Source organism: Zingiber officinale, chromosome 2A (assembly GCF_018446385.1).
Source record: "Zingiber officinale cultivar Zhangliang chromosome 2A, Zo_v1.1, whole genome shotgun sequence".
Lineage (NCBI taxonomy): Eukaryota > Viridiplantae > Streptophyta > Magnoliopsida > Zingiberales > Zingiberaceae > Zingiber > Zingiber officinale.
In genome coordinates this window covers 62,509,673-62,530,657 of record NC_055988.1, presented here as the reverse complement: position 1 = coordinate 62,530,657, position 20,985 = coordinate 62,509,673, and the positions used below count along the sequence as shown (strand labels likewise).

At 42.3% G+C, this 20,985-nt stretch overlaps 1 protein-coding gene across 1 annotated transcript; it reads right to left on the bottom strand.

Moving 5' to 3' along the window:
- Positions 1-5,711: 5,711 nt before the first annotated feature.
- LOC122041143 (wall-associated receptor kinase-like 20) lies at positions 5,712-8,796 on the bottom strand. Its single transcript, XM_042600739.1, has 3 exons — positions 7,888-8,796; positions 7,760-7,807; positions 5,712-7,013 (listed from the first exon to the last, which is right to left on the bottom strand). The coding sequence occupies exons 1-3, from the start codon at positions 8,702-8,704 to the stop codon at positions 5,944-5,946; spliced, it is 1,935 nt and encodes a 644-aa protein (XP_042456673.1). The 5' UTR covers positions 8,705-8,796; the 3' UTR covers positions 5,712-5,943.
- Between the last annotated feature and the right edge of the window lie 12,189 nt (positions 8,797-20,985).

Here is a 20,985-nt window from a genome sequence, read left to right as displayed (position 1 = left end):
CATAAATGGGGGAGCGCAATGCTCTCAACTCCCGGTACGGGAGGGATCTCTAACGTGCTACACGCTGCGTCACACTACCCATGAGCGGATCAACGGAGCACCGGAAGAGCCAAACTGACGTGCTACCACGCTGTGTCCCGCTACCCATGAGCGTCACAACGGAGCACCGAACAGTGATGAAGCTGGCAAAGTGCTCGACAATAAAGGAGCAATCAATCACTCAGCATGCAATCATGCGAATGGTGCATGTCACTAAACATGGTAATATACTAAACCAATCTCTGGACATATCATAATGTGCACCAAAGCGAATGAATCATATCAAGGTATCTGATCATATAAGGTATCAAACCTAGGTCCTGACATGGTAAAATATGGTTATATCACTACCCATGAGCATGTGGAATCAGGTATATATATCCATACAAGATGTAAACAAACAATCAATCAATAGGTAGCATGTATTGGGCAGTGATTAACCGAAACAAGTAAGAAACATAATTAATGCATCTTGTTAATTTAATTACTAAGCATATCAAAGACAATAAGTCAAAAGTACCCGCCTCCAAATCGAAAAGTCTAATCTGGTTCACGACGTCGAGATACTCGTCTCACGTCAAAGTCCTATATCAAACAAAATGTCTAGTTTAGCTAATTCTATAATATAACATTTAGCCAAACTAAATTCTAATCCAACTAATCAATTAGGATTAATTTCGTTAACCTTAACCCTTCCTTTATTCAATTGATCAAGATCCATATATACAAATATGTATATCCGACCTAACAAAATAAATTCAAGTGTACACGGTAACCAAAAGAAATAACTTTCTCTACATCTTACCTCAATTCACCTCAATGTCGTTTCTTGATCCACAGTCTCAGAGTGTGTTCGCTGCTGGAGCTAAAGAGAATTCACAGAACCAATCTACTAGATTCCTTCCCACTGGTCAGATCAGTTTGCGATCAAGAAACAGAGATAACAATTTCTAGAAATGACCCAAATTTTCCAACTCACCTTACCTAGTACAATGTCGTCCCTGTGGACACACTGCCAAGAGATACCGATGCAGGACAATGCTAACCGGAAGAGTTTGTTGCCACAAACCTGTTGTCAACACTAAATCAGTGCCTCTCGTTCCCTTTGCCGGCAACTGGTGGACGAAAAAGGTCGTCCCAATGATGAATCTAGGGCACGGGAGGTGAGACTAAGTGCTTGGCAGAACCTAGTGATCAGATGCTGGTGATGCTAAGGCACGACACAGTGGTGGCAGCCGGCTCTAGGGCTCGGCTGGATCGGCGTCGGTGAAGGGGAGAAGGCGTCGCCTAGGGCACGCGGCTGGAGGCTAGGATACCGGTGGAAGTCGGCTGTAGGGCGGAGGAAGGCCGGCGGCAGCACTAGGTCGGTGGCGGCGAAGCAATCTCGACGGCGGCACAACCCAATTAGGGCATGGCTAGCGCTGTGGTGGCGGCAGAGAAGAGGAGAAGAGGAGAAGAGGAGAAGAGCTTCGGGTGTGCGGTTTGGGAGGAAGAAATAGAAGGAGGAAGAACTGGCCGAGGGTTTTGTGCTCTCGGGAAGGAGGAACCGCCGGCCGGCGGTTAGGGCCGGCGTCGGGCGCGAGAGAAGAAGAGAGCTCGGGTCGGCGTCGAGAGAAACCGGAGGAAAAGAAAAATAAGAAAAGAAAATAAAGAAAAGAAAATATAAAGGAAAAGAAAACTTTTCCTCGTTAAAATGGGTCGCCTAAACAGGCCTTTCTGGGCCCCGTTTTTATCCCCGTCAACTCGTCCGTACGAGCTCCGAAAAATTTCTGAAAAATTTCCAAAAATTCCGGAAAATTCCCATATTAATATTTGTCATTTTTTCGGTATTTTACAAATAGAGTGAAGCATCTATAGCAACAAGAGAATGCTGAGCCCCATGGTGAAGGGTACAGAGCCTGTAGCAATAAGAGGATGCAGAGCCTCCTAGTGAAGGGTGCATAGCCTGTAGCAGTAAGAAGATGCAGAGCCTATAACACACCTGATCGGAGAGTAAGGCCCCTATCCTGCAATCAAAGAGCGAGGCCCGAAAATCCTGATCGGGAAGTGGTACTGCGAGTTAATGATCGAGGAGTTGTGTCTCTAGTGTATGAGCGGGAAGTTGTGTCCCAAGTGTATGTGCGGGGAGCTGGGCCCCTAGCGTCCGATCAAAAATCGAAGGCCCTAGTCTTTGATCAAGGAACTAGGATTTTACTCTATTATCAAGGAGCTATATCAGTTCCTATAATCGTAAAAAGGGAGCAGAGCTTGTAGCGTACCTGATCGGGAAGTCATGCCAACCGGTTAAGGGTTTGTCTCGGTCCCTTAACTCCCGAATACCCGTGGAGTCAGGGAAAAAATACAACAGAAAAACTAACCTATCAACCAACTGAAGCTCCACTCAATACCTCGACTCCCGAATACCGGTGGAGTGAGGATAAACTATAATATATGCGTTGAGATCCTCCAGGATTGTGATAATAGCAGAGAACCTCCCGACGTCGTCCATCTTCACGTTCTAGAACAAGTGAAGGAGATTCCCACAAAAGACGCCAAATTGATCATGTCCTGAATCTGAGTCAGACAGACTGTCTGGTGAGGTGGATAAAATATTGACTGAGTCGCAATGTCCGGGAGGGGGGGTGTGCTAAGATGGCTTCTGTGTTGACCAAGTCTTCAGAAGTCCTCTGGTCAACACTACCTTGTAGCCAGCGACCGGGTCCCCCCGGTCTTTGGTACCCCGAGGCTTGACGCAGATCCAACGAACATATAAGTAACAAACTAAGCCATAAAATAATGAAAATGCATATGGAATATGAACGAGGAACGTACCCTGGCCCAGGGGGGCGCCCTCGGATGGGACGCGGCTTGAGTGGTTGGGACCTGGAAGAGTAGTCGAACGGGAGTTGAATGTGGAGGCGGGTCTGGAGGCACGAAGCCGAACACGGTCTGGATCCGAAAGACAAGCTGCAGGTTTGGATATAATACAGGCACGCAGGCTGAGACAAAGGCACCGGCACGCAGACCGGGATGAGGCAACGACACGCAGACCGAAATAAGATAACGGCACACAGACCGGAATACGAACGTAGCACTCAGATCAAGACAGCCACAGGTCGAGCATCAAACAATAGCATCGGCACAAAGGCCGAAACACTACAACAACACAGAGTGAGAACAGGGACGGAGTTGGCGCGTGGACTGTTGACCTAGGGATTGCAGGCATGTGGCGTGAAGGCGAGGGCTGTGGAATGTGACTGCAATGCCCTCGGCTCTATAATGGGTCAACAGTAACAAGCGGCAGCCGCTGAAGAGCGGCTGTCGGCGTATGGGTCTTCTTACCGGGCGCTGACGCTGTCCGGAAGAGGAGCTACGGTGTGTGACGTCTGCCGGCGAGGAAGAAGAGGCAGCCACGGCGCCTTCACCTACGATTGAGGCGGCTGTTGCTAGGAGAGACGCTCGAAGCGGCTACGATGGTAACGCCGACTCGTGAGGTAACATCTGATGGCATTGGGCGATGCCGGCGGCGGCGGTGTCGACAGGGATAAGGGAGGAGGGAGAGCAGAGGGATGATGACGCTGAGGCGACTCCGACGAGATCGGTCTAGTTGTGGTGGCGTCCTACGGCGGGCGATGGTGGCGGGTAAAGGAGAAAAGGGAGGTCTGTCCTCCTGCGACGGAGTGTGTGACGGGAGGTGAAGGCCAGAAGGCTCTGGTGTGCTCATGGAACGGAGGGAGCAACGTCGGAGTCGTGGAAGAAAGAGGGAGAGGAGAAGAGATGGTGGTCGAAGGTAGAAGAGGGGAGCGGCAGGAGTCGTATACAACCAATGACAAAATTGCCCCTTCATCTCCCTTTAATTACATCTCCACCCCTAACCCATATCCACATCGGCCATCTAGGTCCATTACGTTATTATGGAGAACTCGTTTTGCTCCAAGTTTGTATGTGTACTATGTATTGGATCCTTGGTTTGTCATGTAGGATTTGTATATATATGGGATGTTACGTTGTTATAGGATGATGTATTGGATGTTATGTTTTTGATTTTGTTATGTTGTTATACAGGTTTAGATTTATATGAACGATAAGAACGGATTTGTAGATCTGCCTGCTGGAAAAATCTTATTTTGTAATAAATTTTGCAACGGAAAATTTATTATAAAATTTACCAAAATTCATCATTGATCTAGTACGAAAATAGTTTTCATCCCTAATCAACGACAATTTTTGCAACAAATAAATTCATCGCAAAATCTATCAAAATTTGTCACAAAATCCGTTGTTAATCTACGATAAAAATGATTTTCGGTCCTAATCAACAATAAATTTTGCCACAACAAATTTGTCACAAAATCTACCAAAATTCGTCGATGATCTGCCACGAAACTGAGTTCATCGTAGATTAGCAACGAATGAATTCGTAACTAATTTCATCGAACTCAGTTTCATTGCAAATCAATGACAGATCTTATGACAAATTAATTATATGTTGCAAATTTTACGACAAATCCAATTTGTTCGTAGCAAATTTTGACAAGCTATTTGCGACGAATATATTTTCATCGCTAATTTTGTCACAAAAAAATTACAATAAATTTTGTTAGTAAAATTCATCGCAAATTTTATTACAAATCATTATTTTTTTTAGTGAGTTGCAGGTATGAAATCAGACCTTCAGATTGGAAAGGTCTAATTTGATAGTGATTTTTCCTGGTTCGAATGTTCTCAGGACTCAAACACACTATCTTGATGATGCTCTGATAAGAGATGCTCTTGTAGCAGAGATGAGATCCTCTGTCCCGAAAATATTGTATCCCCGTATCTCAGCGCCGATCGAACAGATTAAATCACATCTCAAGGATGTAATGTACATCATGAAAATGTCATAACCGTCTGATCGGTACTGGGACACAGAGATACAATATTTTCGGGATAGAGGATCTCATCTCCTTGTAGCGTGCCCAAATTGAGTGTACAATTGATGTCATCTCTGTGTAACTTGTTTTGGGAATATTTCCAAAATGAGTGCATGACTAAAGTCCTATGTAACTTTTCTAGAGATGTTCCGGTTGTTTCTGAAATGAGTACACCATTGAAGTTCTGTGTAACCTGTTTCAAGGATATTCCTAAAGTAAATGCACGGTTAGTATCTTGTGTAAGCTACTTTAGGATGTTCTTGATCGGGAATGTTCCTAAAATGAATATATAATTAACGGTCAATGTATATGGTAATTTATCTATTTATATATAACTATGGGACCGATTATGCTGGACCTCTTACTCTTAGGATGAGTGAAATCATCTCCTATGATACGCTGATGCACCATCTCCTCGAGGTATATGGTTTGATCGGACCCATGTATTGCAGAACAGATCATCAATGCTGTAGAGTTATCATGAGGTAGATTCTTCCTAATCGATTCTGCCGTTAAGGACTCTGCCACATCTCTTCTAAAAATCTATTTTTTTATTTATGTCTGAGATGAATGTCATCCTCCTGTGTTACAGTTGATCTGACCCTTCTATCCGGGCAGTGCGCAATTACCAGGCCGTTCATATCCCGAATGGATATATCGAGATATCAGTATGAAACAAATGTTGTCTCCCATGAAGGAAAAAAGAAAATCCTTCCAGAAAGCAATATAGCAATATATTATTGAGGAATTGAGTTCCCCTTCGAATTACTCAGAAAGTTGAGAACAAAGTCTATGAAAGCTCTTGAATAAAAGACTTTAATTTTGAGCTCCTTTCACTTCAACCTAGCTAGACACGGACGGAATCATTCTGCTTGTCTAATTCAGCTCTATATTCCAGAGTCGAGATGATAAAGACGCCAACGCGCAGAGCGATCAGCAACGCCAACAGAGTAATTAAACATTCAGAATTTAGCATTCGTACCTACCTCTGATGAGGTAGTACTAAGCATTAATGCTGTGATGGTGTTCCGCCGTGCATGGCAGTTTCAAGAATGCTAATGATGTACTCGATCTCCTCTGTCACCTCCTTCATCGACGGCCGGTTCTGCCTCTTCTCCTCCAGGCATCCCATCGCCAGAAAACCCAACGCCTTAATGGTGTCCAGCTCCACCTGGCTCGCCCCCTCTTTCAGCACCCCCTCCACCGCTTCCATCAGTTTCTCCTCATCCACCTTCTGGCGGACGTGCACCGCCAGGTTCACGTCATCCTGCCCTCGCCCAAAGTCGATCGCCTTCTGCGACGTCAGAAGCTCCAGCAGCACCACCCCGAAGCTGTACACATCGCTCTTGTCGGTCAGCTGGTAATTCCGGTAGTACTCCGGGTCGAGGTAGCCTAGCGTCCCCTGTGCGCAGGTAGATAGGTGGCTCATCCCCGGCTCCGCCAGCCGGGACAGTCCGAAGTCCGACACCTTGGCGTTCAGCTTCTCGTCCAGCAGGATGTTGCTGGACTTGACGTCGCGGTGGTAGATGGGTGGCACGGCGGCGAAGTGCAGGTACGCGAGGCCCTCGGCGGTCTGGCGGGCGATGGCGAGGCGGCGGCTCCATGGCAGCGGCGGGTGGAGGCCGTGGAGGTGGTCGTACAGCGTGCCGTTGGGGATGAACTCGTAAACCATCAGCGGCTGGTCGAGGTCGACGCAGCATCCAAGGAGTCGCACCAGGGAGCGGTGGTTGACCTGCGACAGCACGCGCACCTCGTTAAGCACCTGGTCCGTCGACTTGGTGTTGCCGACCTTGGCACACTTGACGGCGACGGGCGTGCCGTCGGGAAGTGCCCCCTTGTACACCTCGCCAAAGCCGCCGGAGCCAAGCAAATTCTCGGAGGCGAAGTTGTTGGTGGCCTTCTTGAGCTCCTTTGCCGTGAAGTGCTTGGCGGAGCGGCTGCTGGGGTTGTTGGAGTTGAGGATGTCCTGGCGTTCCTTGGCCAGCCGCTTCCGCGCCTCGAGGATGCGCCGCTGCCGGCGGTAAAGCAGGAAGCCGGCCGCCATCATCAGCAATCCGACGCTCACGCCGGACAGCAGCCCTGATTCATTTAACCCCAAAGGAATCGTCCAATACGAAGTCAATAACAGCAACACTTAACTAACTTAGTCAAAGCCTTCGTGGAGCATCTCAAAATCTTACCCCACAATGTTTGACTTAAAAACTAAAGTCAAAATTCAAGACTTCAGGAGCAAAGTCAACGACGGGCTCATTAATTATAAAATGAACATGATAATTATAAAAAGATAATACTAAATGATCAGAATTTAAGGTATTTCAATAATATCATATGCATATATTAATTTTCTAGCGGGCTAAATTTTGACCAACAAAATTTACTCATTATAAAATTTAGGAAGGCATTTCAGAAAAATCTAACAAACATTAATTGTTAGTAGGTTGCACAAACTTTAAAGAGTAAAATGATAATTTCGAAATATGAAGAGGTATTTTTTAAAAATAAACTTGAGGGAGTGTATAAGAGCAACTGCAACGCTTTAACGTTTGAACACGTTAATGGTTTTTTTTATTATTTTTTTTGAAAGCTGTAGACATTAACGCGTTCAGAACTTTGAACGCGTTAATGTTACAGTGCAATAAAAAGATGTCCATGTCAGCATTAACGTTCAGCGTTGATGTCCATGTCAGCATTAACGTTCCAAGTCTAACAGCGTTGCGGTTGCTCTAAACACTATAATGCATTTTTCCAAATTTCAGATTTTGTGCCTTAATTAATTAAATGGTTTAAGGTTAAATATAAAACAGGGAGAATGGAAGATTATTAACCTGCAATTAGAGGAGCACGGTTTGATCCGCCACCAGAATTCGTGACATCTGTGCAAAAATTAGTTTAGCCGTCGTCAGAAGATCGGGATTAAAATTAATTAGTTGTTGTGTTGCAGAGAAGAACGCACTGTTGACGCAGGCGCCGGAGATGGGGTCCCACCGTAACCCAGCGACGCAGAAGCACCGCCGGAGACCGCTGCCCGAGGTCAGATCCGGGCTACACGTGGCGCTGGCGCCGCCTTGGCAGTCCGCCTGGGTGGCGCATAGCGGCTCCCTGGGGGAGGCCCACTGGAGCTCCACCCCGGAGGAGTTCACCCACTGGTCCACCGGCGCCGCCGCGTTCAGGTTCACGAAGCTCCGGTAGGCGCTGCAGCCGGTTTCTCTGGTGCGGATAGAGTAGGAGGTGGAGGAGCCGCCGGCGACGAAGGTGCAGCAGATGGGGAGGGAGCGACAGGAGGCTGCGTCGGTGGTGGCGTTGGCGTAGACGTGACAGAGGCTGTTGGTGGAGCAGTTGAGCGGGGAGAGCAGGAGGCTGGGGGTGCAGTTGAAGAACATGATGGTGTTGCTGCTGGTGACGTTGAAGGGGAGCGTGCTGTTGAGCTGGATGCCCTGAAAAGGGAGGTCGGCGGAGACGCAGGAGGCGCCTCCGGAGAGGAAGGGAGCCGGACGGATGACGAGGCGCTGGGTGGAGGGGGAGATGGCGGCGATGGGGTAAGAGGAGCCGTTGACGGAATCGAAGAAGAGGACGCTTCCAGCGGAGTCGCATCTGACCCTGTACGAGGGGTCGCCGCATCCAGAAGCGGTGCTGAGGGGGAAGGGAACGGGCGTGGAGCCGCAATCTGGGCACTGCTGGCCGGTTGCTTCTCCGGCGAGGAGGAAGAGGAAGAGGAGGAAGAAGGGCGTCATCTTGGCCAGATTGGCAGCGAAGGGAAGGACAGGAGGCATTAATGGCGTCAACTAAAAAGCTGCGGAAATCTGAAAGGATCCGGTGGAGGACTGATCTTGCCTGGGCTATTTAATTAGGGTTTGGATTGGATCAGTGAATTGGATGATCACGGTGACCGTGGAAAATTTTGGGTGTTGTTTGACTGATAATGTTGTTTTGACCTCATCCGTTGACTATAAACTTGTGTTCTCACAGCTAGTTGCAAGCGTCGCCGTCGATTCGTGGGTGTGAAGAATATGACAGGCATTTGTTATGGTCAAAGAACAACGGCTTGACTCAAGTTAAGCAGGCTTCCCCGGGAAAAGACATCTAGAAGCTCCGGCGTAAAGATCCGACCGTTCGGAGTCATATTTATATAGGGGTGTTAATTCGGATGGATCAAATTGGGTTGAATCGGGTTGAATTTTTTTTTTTTAACCCAACCTGAACCCGACCCGAATCCGAGTTCAACCCAAAACACCTAAACCCGAACCCACCCGAACCCGATCAACCCGATCAACCCGAACCCAACCCATATAACTCGAAAATCCGATTCAAAACGATTTTTTTGGACTATTTTCCCTATAATTCTTCACTTTTATCTCAATACTCCATCATTATCATACAAATATATATAAAAATATCTAAATTTTTAAAATAAAATTTGATTTAACCCCCAAAAAATTCACAAAATCCTATATTTAAGCCAACCCAGGTCAACCCGAATCCGACCCGACTCAACCCGAAAATTTTTTACTCTCCAACCCTCCAACCCGAACCCGACCCGAACCCGAAAATGCCCAATCCGAACCTGATTTTTTTCAGGTCGACTCGGATTGGGTCGTCGGTCGGATTCATTTTTGACACCCCTATATTCATAATCGTTTTTTATATTTTCAGTGCTTTACAACTGTCAAAATTTTTTAATAAAAGTATTTAATAATTTTAAAGATTCCAATTGAAACTAGGCTGCCCTTTTATTCCTTTAAGACTGTCTACGTTTTTTCAAAAAAAAAAAAAAAAAAAAAAAACATGTCTAAATATAATCACTAAATATCATTTTTTTTTTTTTATCAAATATATAATTTTAAGTTATGTCAAATAACGACCCTTGTATTTTTAAAATAATTTAAATATCAATTAATTTTAAAAATAGTTTTTCTTAATTTATCTGTTGAATAAAAACAAAACACGAGTTGTGCACAAATGTGACGTAGAAATCTAATCGTGATGACACGCCAATAGAAATCCACCATGCACCATAGAGGAATGATGTTAAAACTTTCTCCACCTGATGTAGGCTTCTCCTTGCAAAGCATAACATGTATCAAAGGACTCATCGAAAATTATCCGACGAGGTCTCTCCGATGTCTATTTAACTCTCAACTTTCCCTCGTTGATAAAGGAGAGGGTAGATATCACATCATATGCTATAATTTTAAGAATTGCACTCATGATTGAGGTTAAAGAACTACACTCCACTAGATGCTAATTTACCTGAACCAATAGACACATAGTATGCAAACTTGATCGAACATATATACCTGAACCAATAGACACATAGTATGCAAATTTGATCGAGCATAGTTAATAAGTTATGGTTAGAATAAGACAGGAACAACATTGCAGAATTTAGTGAAGGGTTTTTCGGACCGCAAAAATCACTTTTTCGCGTCACGAAAACCCCGAAAGCCCCGCCACCGGATCCGTGCTAAGAATAAAACTTCGAAAATATTATGAGTACGAGTTTACAAACTCTAGATCTACATTAGAGTATGAGTTTTACCCTTGATGCGTGCCTTTCGCGAATCCCGCTCGTCCAATGGTGTCGGATCTCAAGATTGTCAAAGTAGACAACCCTCTAGAAGTATCCACACGAACATAAGAAGGAGATCACCAAACTAAAGTGTGCTAGTTCCTTAGTAGGGTTCGGCAAGATGAGGAGAGGAAGAGCAAGAGAGAGAGCACTAGGAGGAAGAAGAGTTGAATGAATCAAATTGAATGAAAAATTCATTCCCCATTCATTTTGTGTGACCGACCACATCAAGTGTAACTTCTCTCATTAATGTGGCCGGCCACATTAAAGCAAAGGAGAAGATGTAACTTCCATTAGGTGGCACACTCATGTGTTAACTATGATGATGTGACACATCACCATTGGCCACTTAATGTCAAGTCACAAATGATATGGCATAAAGTCAAGTCAAACTTGACTCTTCCTCTTCCTCTCAAGTCAAGTCAAACTTGACTTAATCTCTCTCATGGTTGATCTAATCCAACCATTTAATTCAAGCCAATTTAATATAATGAATCTAATCCATTTAATTAAATTGATTCAATGAGTCATAATCTAAATTAGACTCATTGAACACATGAATCAACTTGAGTCTAACTCAATTAGCTCAATTAGGATTACTCTTAATCCAATTTGATTCATCACATGAATCTAATACTCTTGGTTCATCATATGAACCTAATCTCCATCTAATTGTTTTTAGTGTGTGACCCTATAGGTTCTTGTAACATTGGCAATGCCCCTAAACTCATTTAGGAGCATAAGTAATAAGCGGTATCTAGCAACACATCATTACTACCCAAGTTACAAGAATGTTGAGATCCAACATCACCTTGTGACTACTAATTGTGACTCCTCACAATATATGATAAGTGTCCTTCTATCCAAGACATCTAAATTGATCAATGTGAGGCATAGACCGTGTCATTCTCTGACCAATCTAAATCTTGAACTCCAAGTAGACTCACTAGATCAAATGAGCTCAATATCTCATATTGACTCATTTGGGCATGGCCATGCACTTCGTGGTCTCACTCTATCAAGAATATCGATGTCGCTCCCGTCATATAGGAGGGATAGATCCCATCTACATCACTCACATCCCTCTGCATAATTCGTTACATACCCAGTAATCGCCTTTATAGTCCACCCAGTTACGGGTGACGTTTGACGAAACCAAAGTACATAACTCCTTATGTAGGGAACCATGGTGACTTCAGGTCCAAGGACTAGTAGTCATACTAATAGCCACATGAGAAAGTATATGACACTCATATAACGATCCATGATACTTTCTCATGACGGGTCATTCAGTATACATTCTCCAATGCATACCCATGTGTCAACTTGATATCTCTATATCCATGACTTGTGAGATCAAGTCATCGAGTTGACCTACATGCTAGTCTTATTGCATTAACATTGTCCCTGAATGTTAACACTCGACTAGGAATGATTAAGAGTAGTGTTCCCTATATCATCTCACTATCGGTTCAACTAACCGATTGATATAAGTGAGAACCTTCTACTCAAGGACGCTATTATACTTAGTTTATTTGGCACAAATACAAGTAAGTATAATAACAAAAAACAAATGTCTTTATTTATATAAGAATATGATACAACAAGTCCATAATACAATCATCAAATGATTGGCTCTAGGGCTCTAACTAACATTTAGATCTCCTAAGGTTTTCTCAGTTCATGCCTCATGCATAGTATCCCTTTTGGAAACTGAACACATCAAGCAAAACCTTTCAAGTTCTACAACATATGGACGACACATCCTAGTTTCAATCATCATAGATATCACAGTAGAGTGCCAGGACTACTGGGGTATCTAATCTCATTTGCTCCCCTATCTTTCGTCTCTCAGTGTCAGTGTAAGCCCAGCAGAGTGCTTTCGTCGTTGGTGTTCTTTCCGATCTCTACGCATTTCACCACTCCATCGGAAATTCCCTCTGCCCCTATCGTACTCTAGCTTGATAGTTTCCACCGTCTGTCCAGGGTTGAGCCCTAGGATTTGACAGCGGACTTGACAAGTCATCTACAGACGTTTTACGTCCAATCATTCCGGATAACGGTTGCACCCTCTGTCTTACCGCGACTGTTGGTACAGAGTTAGCCGATGCTTATTCCTCGAATACCGTCATTGCTTCTTCTCCGAGAAAAGAAGTTCACGACCCATGGGCCTTCTACCTCCAGGAGGATAATTGAGAACATGCAAACACATGGATTACAACTGGCATAGCTCAATATAAGGTCATGAAGAAACATAAGAGACCTGAAGGCACCTAGCCAGATGGATACAATTCCAAGTTTTACAAGCATGCATCGGATACAATCAAGTATGATTTTATCATAGTTATTCTGGAGTTCTTATCAAATGGTCAATTACTCAAATCATGGAATCATACACTTATTGTTCTAGTACCGAAAACAACTTACGTAAGCAAAGTGCAAAAGTATAGTTCTATCTCTTGTTGCATAGTATTTTATAAGGTCATATCTAAGCTCCTTGCAAGTAGATTGGCTGATGTTACAAACCACCTATTACACCCTACTTAGATAGCTTTTGTTAAAGACCACATCATCATAAATAACATCTACTTAGCTCAAGAACTGATGTGCAACTATACAAGAAAACGAATTTCCTTGAGATACACTTTGAAAGTGGATCTACGTAAGGCTTTTGACTCAGTCCACTAGGATTTTCTTAAAGATGTCCTCAACACTACAATTCTTCACCATATTCATCACATGGATCAGAAGATACGTTACCACTATATCCTTCTCTGTAGTGATAAATGACATTATGAGGACTCGGGTAGGGGATCGACTCTCCTCATACTTATTTGGCATATGCATGGAGTATCTTTCCTGATCACTAACAAGGCATACCATTAGGTTAGATTTTCATTTTAACCCCAAAGATAGGCATCTCAAGATAGCACATTTAGTATATGTAGATGACCTTTTGCTCATGTTTCACGAAGATGTGCCTTCAATTACCTAGCTAGTTAGTTGTCTATCATAGTTTGCTTAGATGATCGATCTCACAACCAACCAAACTAAATCTAGCATTTACATGGCAGAGATAGATACTCACACTTGGGAGTGGCTTCATACTACGATAGGGTTCCATGAAGGTGATATACCTTTTAGATACATGGGAATCCCTATACCCTCTTAGAAACTAAAAATCTCATACTATAGCACATTGATGGACTCTCTCACCAGGAGAATCAATTCAAGGCCAAAGAACACCTTGTCTTATGTTGGGAAATCCTATCTCATATCCTTAGTCCTTTAGGGTGTAGAATGATAGTAGATGTCCATCTTGTCCCTTTCTTGTGATATTGGCTTGAGGGACTTAAAAGCATTGAACCTTTCTTTATTGGCTAAGGTTCTATGACACATACAGGACAAACAAGATATATTATATGTCACACCCCCGAAGAAGTCTCTGTTCGACAAACGAACAACAACTCCCTCCTTATGACAACATATGGAATCCTAGATATATAGCCACTCGAGTGTACATAAACAACAACCTCAACCCACACAACTAGGTATAATCACAACGGAACACATAAGGAAACTCACATACAACAACATAAAATATATAAATAGAAAAATGTATGCATGCGTGCATGTCTAACAAATAACATACTTTATTTGTAACCCGATCAAGTAGAGAAACAATGAAAGTAAAACTAAACAGGTTTTTAAAACAAATTTCAAAGTAAATTTCAAATATAGGGATGTAAACGAGCCGAACCGAGCCGAACAGTATTAGGCTCGAGCTTGGCTCGTTTAAGTTATATTCGGGCTTGAGCTCAGCTCGAGCTCGAATTGAACTTTTATTACAAGTCTCGAGCTCGGCTCGTTTTGGAATTATCAAGCTCGCGAACAATTCAAGCTCGGCTCGTTATTAGCTCGATTACCATAGTTAACGAGCCTAATTCGTTAAGCAAGCTCGGGCTCGTTTTCGGGCTCATTTTAGAGCTCATATTTGGGCTTGTTTTAAAGCTCGTTTTAAGGTTCATTTTAGAATTTGTTTTTTAGCTCGTTTTAGAGCTCATTTTTTGGCTCGATTTAAGGCTCGTTTTTTAGCTTGTGAGCCTACAAACGAACATGTTCATGAGCTCACGAGTCAAATATCCGTAAGCTTGAGCTCGGCTCGATAAAACTGTCAAGCTCGAAATCGAGCTCAAGCTCGGCTCAATAAGATAAACGAACGAACTCGAACGAGCTTTTTATCGAACCGAGCTCCGAATAACTCGCGAACCATTTACTTCATTTACATTCCTATTCAAATACGAGAAAGTCAAAAGGGTATAACAATGAAAATGAACAAGAGACATCTCAAACGACATGGGACCGACAGCCAAGACCTCTGAGCAACATGACACATACTCTACCTGCTTATCTGGAATTAAAAGGAAAAGCAAGGGGTAGTGAATACAAAATACTCAGTGGGTATAAGAAAATAGTGGATGATCAACATGTAAGAACCCCGTGATAGTTTTGATATGATTAACCAAGTTAAATTAGGTCTTGTTATGATTTGATCATTGTGTCTAAGTGTGCAAGACCTTAGGAGCACAGGAAGTCGAGCAAACGACGCAACTAGCGAGGACAGCACAGGAGAGAGTCAATGGGCTCGATGTGTCCGAGGGACAAGGTGCTGTGAAAGAGTTTGTTGGTGAACGAGAAGGGAGCGAGAGGTGTTTCCGAGTGACAAGAAATCAAAGTGAAAAAATGGGTTCAAGTGAGCCCTATTTCGGTGGACGAAATCACTCAAGCGAGCAAAGCCGAAGCGGAAGACCGTGACGAAAAAGTCAACCAGAAGTTGACTATGGTCCAAGCGCCCGGACTCCTGGTGCTCAGATTGGGTCCGGGCACCCGAACCGCTCGGACCCAAGGTGGCCCAGGGTCGCACCCTAGTCGAGCTGGTTCAGCCCGATCCGGGAGCCTGAAGCGAGTCCAGGCGCCTGGACTAAAAAGTTTATCGAGACGTCACCTGTTACGATCCGGCACAACGTGGATAAAGTCCTATCCACATCCAGGCGCTTGGAACCATTCCAGGTGCCCCGATCAAGATTATAAATACAGCCCTGATCCCAATAGCTAAATACAACACTGGTAAATATTCTACTTTCAGTTTAGCTTTGTAATTGAGTGCTTTAACTGTTGTAAGAGGCTTCTCCACCCAAAGGAGACTTTAGTGGGCTTTCAACATCTTAAATTAGCAATCTTCTGATTGCAAACAAAGTAAAAAATCTCTGTACATCTTTCTCTTGTTAATTTGCTTATTATTTCTTTTTTGTACAAGTGTTTATGTTGATAAAGATATAAATCAAAAAAGGTGTTCGTTATTTGATTTCAGGCTATTCACCCCCTCTAGCCTACCACAAGGGACCAACACAATATAATATACAGAGATCAAAGGATATAGTCTCAGAAAATAAGACTTACTTAAAAAATTAAAATAATGACATAAAATCATCTACTAAACAAATCATAACCAACAACAAAATCCTTCACTGACCTACTCCACCAAGTATAGCTAATAAATTAGAAGTACATACGGTATATCCAAAAATCATCTGCTTAAACTAACACATAACCAACATATAACAAATCATGATTGCATGCAACAACATACTACCACGAATGGGTCACGTGGACAATTAGGGTATCTACTATCTGCGGGTGATACGCTACCACCATCTGGTCCAGTGGACAAATAGGACGAGATAGTTATCTAGCTCCTTAGCTACTAATTGCAGGCAACAATACATGCTACCACCAACTAGCCAAGTGGACAATCAGAGCACATAAATGTCATTGTTTACATGCGACAATACATGCTACTACTACCTGGTCTAGTGGGCAAACAAAACGTGTAGCTATCTAGCTATAGGCTGTTACGAAGCTGCAAGTACACGGTTACGTTGTCAGTAATATAAAAGATTGTTGAACTCACATGGACTGTTGATTAAGCAATATAGATGTCGCAAAGTAAGTTATCTAGACAGTCGATAGTTGGCTTTGGTACTTGCGAACTAACGAGAGTAATTGTAAAGAGAGAGAGAAGGTTAAGAGAAAGAGAGAGAAGAAAGAAGAACGTGAAGTTGGATTTTGAGATAGATGCTAGAATTTCGATTTTGGTACGATGCTAGTTAATGTCCCTATGCATTGTTCATGTATCTAATTCCATGCTTACACTCGTGTAGGGATTCTAACTAAAGCCTAGCACAACCCCACGTAGGTACATCACATACAATTCTAGAGGTCATAGATTTATCTAATATAAACTGTATAGAACTCTGGATATTACTTTGAGATGGCACCTCGTGTAAGGATCTAGCACGCTAAACACACTTAAGCGTAGCAAAAAATTAACTAGATCCTCTATCGAGCAGATCCATGCGAAGGGAAGAAATATTGCTAAAGCAATCTATACTAAGTTACATGATAGGATTATACCTTTGTTGCATGCCCTTCGTAATCCCGACAGCAGTCTTTTCTTTGGATCCAGATCTCAACACGTTCAAGCGTCCGCGCCTCTACGTTATCCACACGAACATATCCTTTGTTCGTCATACGAACGAAGCCTTTGGAGAAGAATCATCTTCTTGTGCTAGCAAGAAGATCGGTTTGGCCAAGGAGGAAGATTCGGCCATGGAAGGAAGAGGAAGAAGAGGGAGATGAAGAGTCACCATTCTCTTCACTTTTCAACACTTATGAAAAATTCATTACAAAAGGCTATTTATATTCATCCCATGAATACAAAGGGTCTTTTGTCTCTTTGTATTCCTCTTAATGGATTGAATTTAATATATTGGATTAACTATTAATCCAATAACCCAATAAGTCTAACTCATTGAGTCTAACCCATTAATCCAATGTGTCTAATTCGGATTGGACTCAATCCAATGAGTGGATTCATTTGAATCTAACTCAATGAGTAATTCAAAAGGCCTAATTATCTCATGATTGGCTCTTTAGGCTAATTACTAACAATCTCCCACTAGCACTAGTGTCAATCACCACTAAGATGACACCAACACTTTGGATTTACCCATTATTCTTAATATCCTTAGTATTTTAGTCAAACTAAAACACCCATTTCTAAACCAATATGTTCTTTGTGCATGACCCTATAGGCTCTCGTAACGTTGGCAATACAAAGAGTAGCATCTAGCAATGCATCATTGCTACCCAAGTGACGAGAAAGTCAAGATCCGACCTAACCTGTCCGTGGCTATTATCTTGTATGACTCAATCCTCCTATCCTTGATATCTAGTTGATCAATGAGGCATAGACCGTGTCATCCCCTTATCAATCTTTGTGTTTCTTGATCTCTAAGTAGACACACTAAACAAATAAGCTCAATATTCATATTGACTCATCTGAGTATGGTCATACATTCTTGTGTCCTACTAATCAAGGGGCCCACAGATATCGCTTCTGCTATATGAAAGGGATAGATCTCATCTACATCACTCACATCCCTCAGCATAATTTATTGCATTCCCAGTGATCGACTTTATAGTCCACCCTGTTATGGGTGACGTTTGAGGATACCAAAGTACATAACTCCTTATGTAGGGAGCCGTAGTGACTTCAGGTATAAGGACTATTTATACCAATAGTCACATGAAAATATTTATGACACTTATATAACGATCCATGAAACATCTCATGGCGGGTCAATTCAGCACATATTCTCTAATATATACACATGTATCAACCTAATATCTCATATCCATGACTTGTGAGATTAAGTCATCTGTTAACCTACATGCTAGTCTTAACGTATTAATATTGTCCTTGTATATTAATACTTGATTAGGAATAGTTTAGAGTAGCATTCTCTACAATATCTCACTATCAATTCAACCAATTGATATATTATAGATTAGAACCTTTTACTTTAGGACATTAATATATTTACTCATTCGGCACTGAACTGAAATAAATATAATAACCATAACCTTTGCCTTCTTATGAAATAACGAAATATGATACAAAATGTCCTAAGTCAATCAATTCTTGATTGCCTCTTAGGGCTTACACTAACAATCTACTTATGTCACTAGTGTCAATCATTGAAATATCTAATATCCATTGATCTAGTGTGGCTATCATGCTTCCTCGATGCTAAAGCCTTGGTTAAAGGATCCGTAATGTTAGTATTGCTTGGTTCTCTGCATATCATCATATCTTATATATCGATCATCCCTCGAATCGTTGTAGTATCCAATACCCAAGACCACCATTTAGGTACAATACATGTCCTAACTGCGATCTAGAATTGTCTTTGTCTATTTAGATGCTTGCACCACTGTAACTCTTTACAGTAACAACTGTACCCTTTACAGCAAGATCTTCATTGCCTCCAAAGATCAAGAAATAATCTTAAGTTCTTCTCAAGTACTTAAGAATATTCTTGACTATTGTCCAGTGACCTTCATCTGGATTTGACTAGTATCTTCTTATCATACTTAAAGCATATGAGACATCTGGGTGAGTACAAAGTATGACGTACATGATAGACCCTATAACAGATGCATAAGGAATCTGATCCATGCAGACCCTTTCTTCCTTAGAAGAAGGACATTGAGTCTTTGAAAGACTCACACCATGTGACATCGGCAGGAATCCCTTCTTAGAATTCTGTATGACAAACTTTTAAGCACCTTGTCAATATATGTACTTTGGCTTAGACCAAGCCATCTCTTGGATCTATCTCTATAGATCTTGATGCCTAAAATATAGGATGCTTCACCTAAGTCATTCATTGATATACAATTCCCAACCTAAATCTTCACTAACTGAAGAGTAGGGATATCGTTTCCAATGAGAAGTATATCATCTACATACAATATCAGAAAGATGACTGTGCTCCCACTAACCTTCTTGCAGACACAAGGTTCATCTTCATTCATAATGAAACCAAACATTTTGATTGCATCATCGAATCAAAGATTCCAGCTTCTAGAAGCTTGTTTCAATCCATAAATGGATCTTTGCAATTTACAAACCTTTCCAGCATGCTCTGGATCTACAAAACCCTCAGGTTGTGTCATGTACACATCCTCGAGTAGATTTCTATTAAGAAATGCGGTTTTGACATCCATCTACCAGATCTCATAATCATAGTAAGCAGCAATAGCAAGCATGATCCGAATGGACTTGAGCATTGCAACTGGTGAAACGGTTTCATCATAGTCTATACCATAAATCTGCTTGAATTCTTTAGCCACCAATCTACCTTATAGGTATGCATACGATCATCCATGTCAGTCTTCACCTTGAAGACCCACTTGCACCCAATGGATTTGATCCCTTCAGGTGGATCAACCAAAGTTCGTACTTAGTTAGTGTACATGGATTCCATTTCAGATCTTATGGCCTATAGCCATTTCTCAGAATCTGGGTCTTGTACATCTTTCTGATAAGATGTAAGCTCTTTGAGACCAACTGGCACTACATCACCATTATCGGACAAGAGAAAAGAATATCTCTTAGGTCGACGACGGGTCCTATCAGATCTGCGTAGAGCTTGTGCTACTTGAACAGGTTGCTGCTCCACAACTCCTTGCAGTGTAACAAAATCATGATCCACAACATCTTGTGGTACCTGTTCAATTTCCATCAAGGCTTCGGTGCTAGTTTGTGTATCTTGAACTTCTTCAAGATCGACTTCACTCCCACTAGTTTTTCTAGAAATAAGTTTCCTTTCTAGAAATACACCAGTTCTGGCAACAAACACCTTGCCTTGTGTGGGATTATAGAAGTAATATCCCTTTATTTTTGTGGGATATCCAATAAAATAGCACTTGTCTAATTTGGGTCCTAGTTTATCTGAGACTTGTCGTCGAACGTAAGCCTCACAACTCTAAATTTTCATAAAAGACATTTTGGGACTCTTCACTGTCCATATCGTATAAGGTGTCTTTATGACAGCCTTGGATGGAACTCCGTTAAGTGTGAAAGCGACTGTCTCTAGAGCATGTCCCCAGAAGAAAGTAGGAAGATCTGTATGACTCATCATTGATCATACCATATCTAATAAAGTATGGTTCCTCCTTTCTGATACACCATTCCATTGTGGTATTCCAGGTGGAGTGAGTTGAGATATTATCCCACACTCAAAGAGATGGTCATGAAACTCTTGACTAAGGTATTCCCCACCTCGATCTGATTAAAGTATCTTAATACTCTTACCAAGTTGATTTTGTACTTCATTCTTGAATTCTTTGAACTTTTCAAAGGATTCTGACTTGTGTCTCATCAGAAACACATAGCCATATCCACTGAAATTATCAGTAAAAGTAATGAAATAATGTTAGCATCCTCTAGCTACTAATCTAAAAGGGCCACATACATCGGTATGTATGAGTCCTAACAGATCATTAGCCCTTTCACCGTGTCCACTAAATGGAATCTTTATCATCTTGCCTTGAAGACAAGATTTGCATGCCTCATAT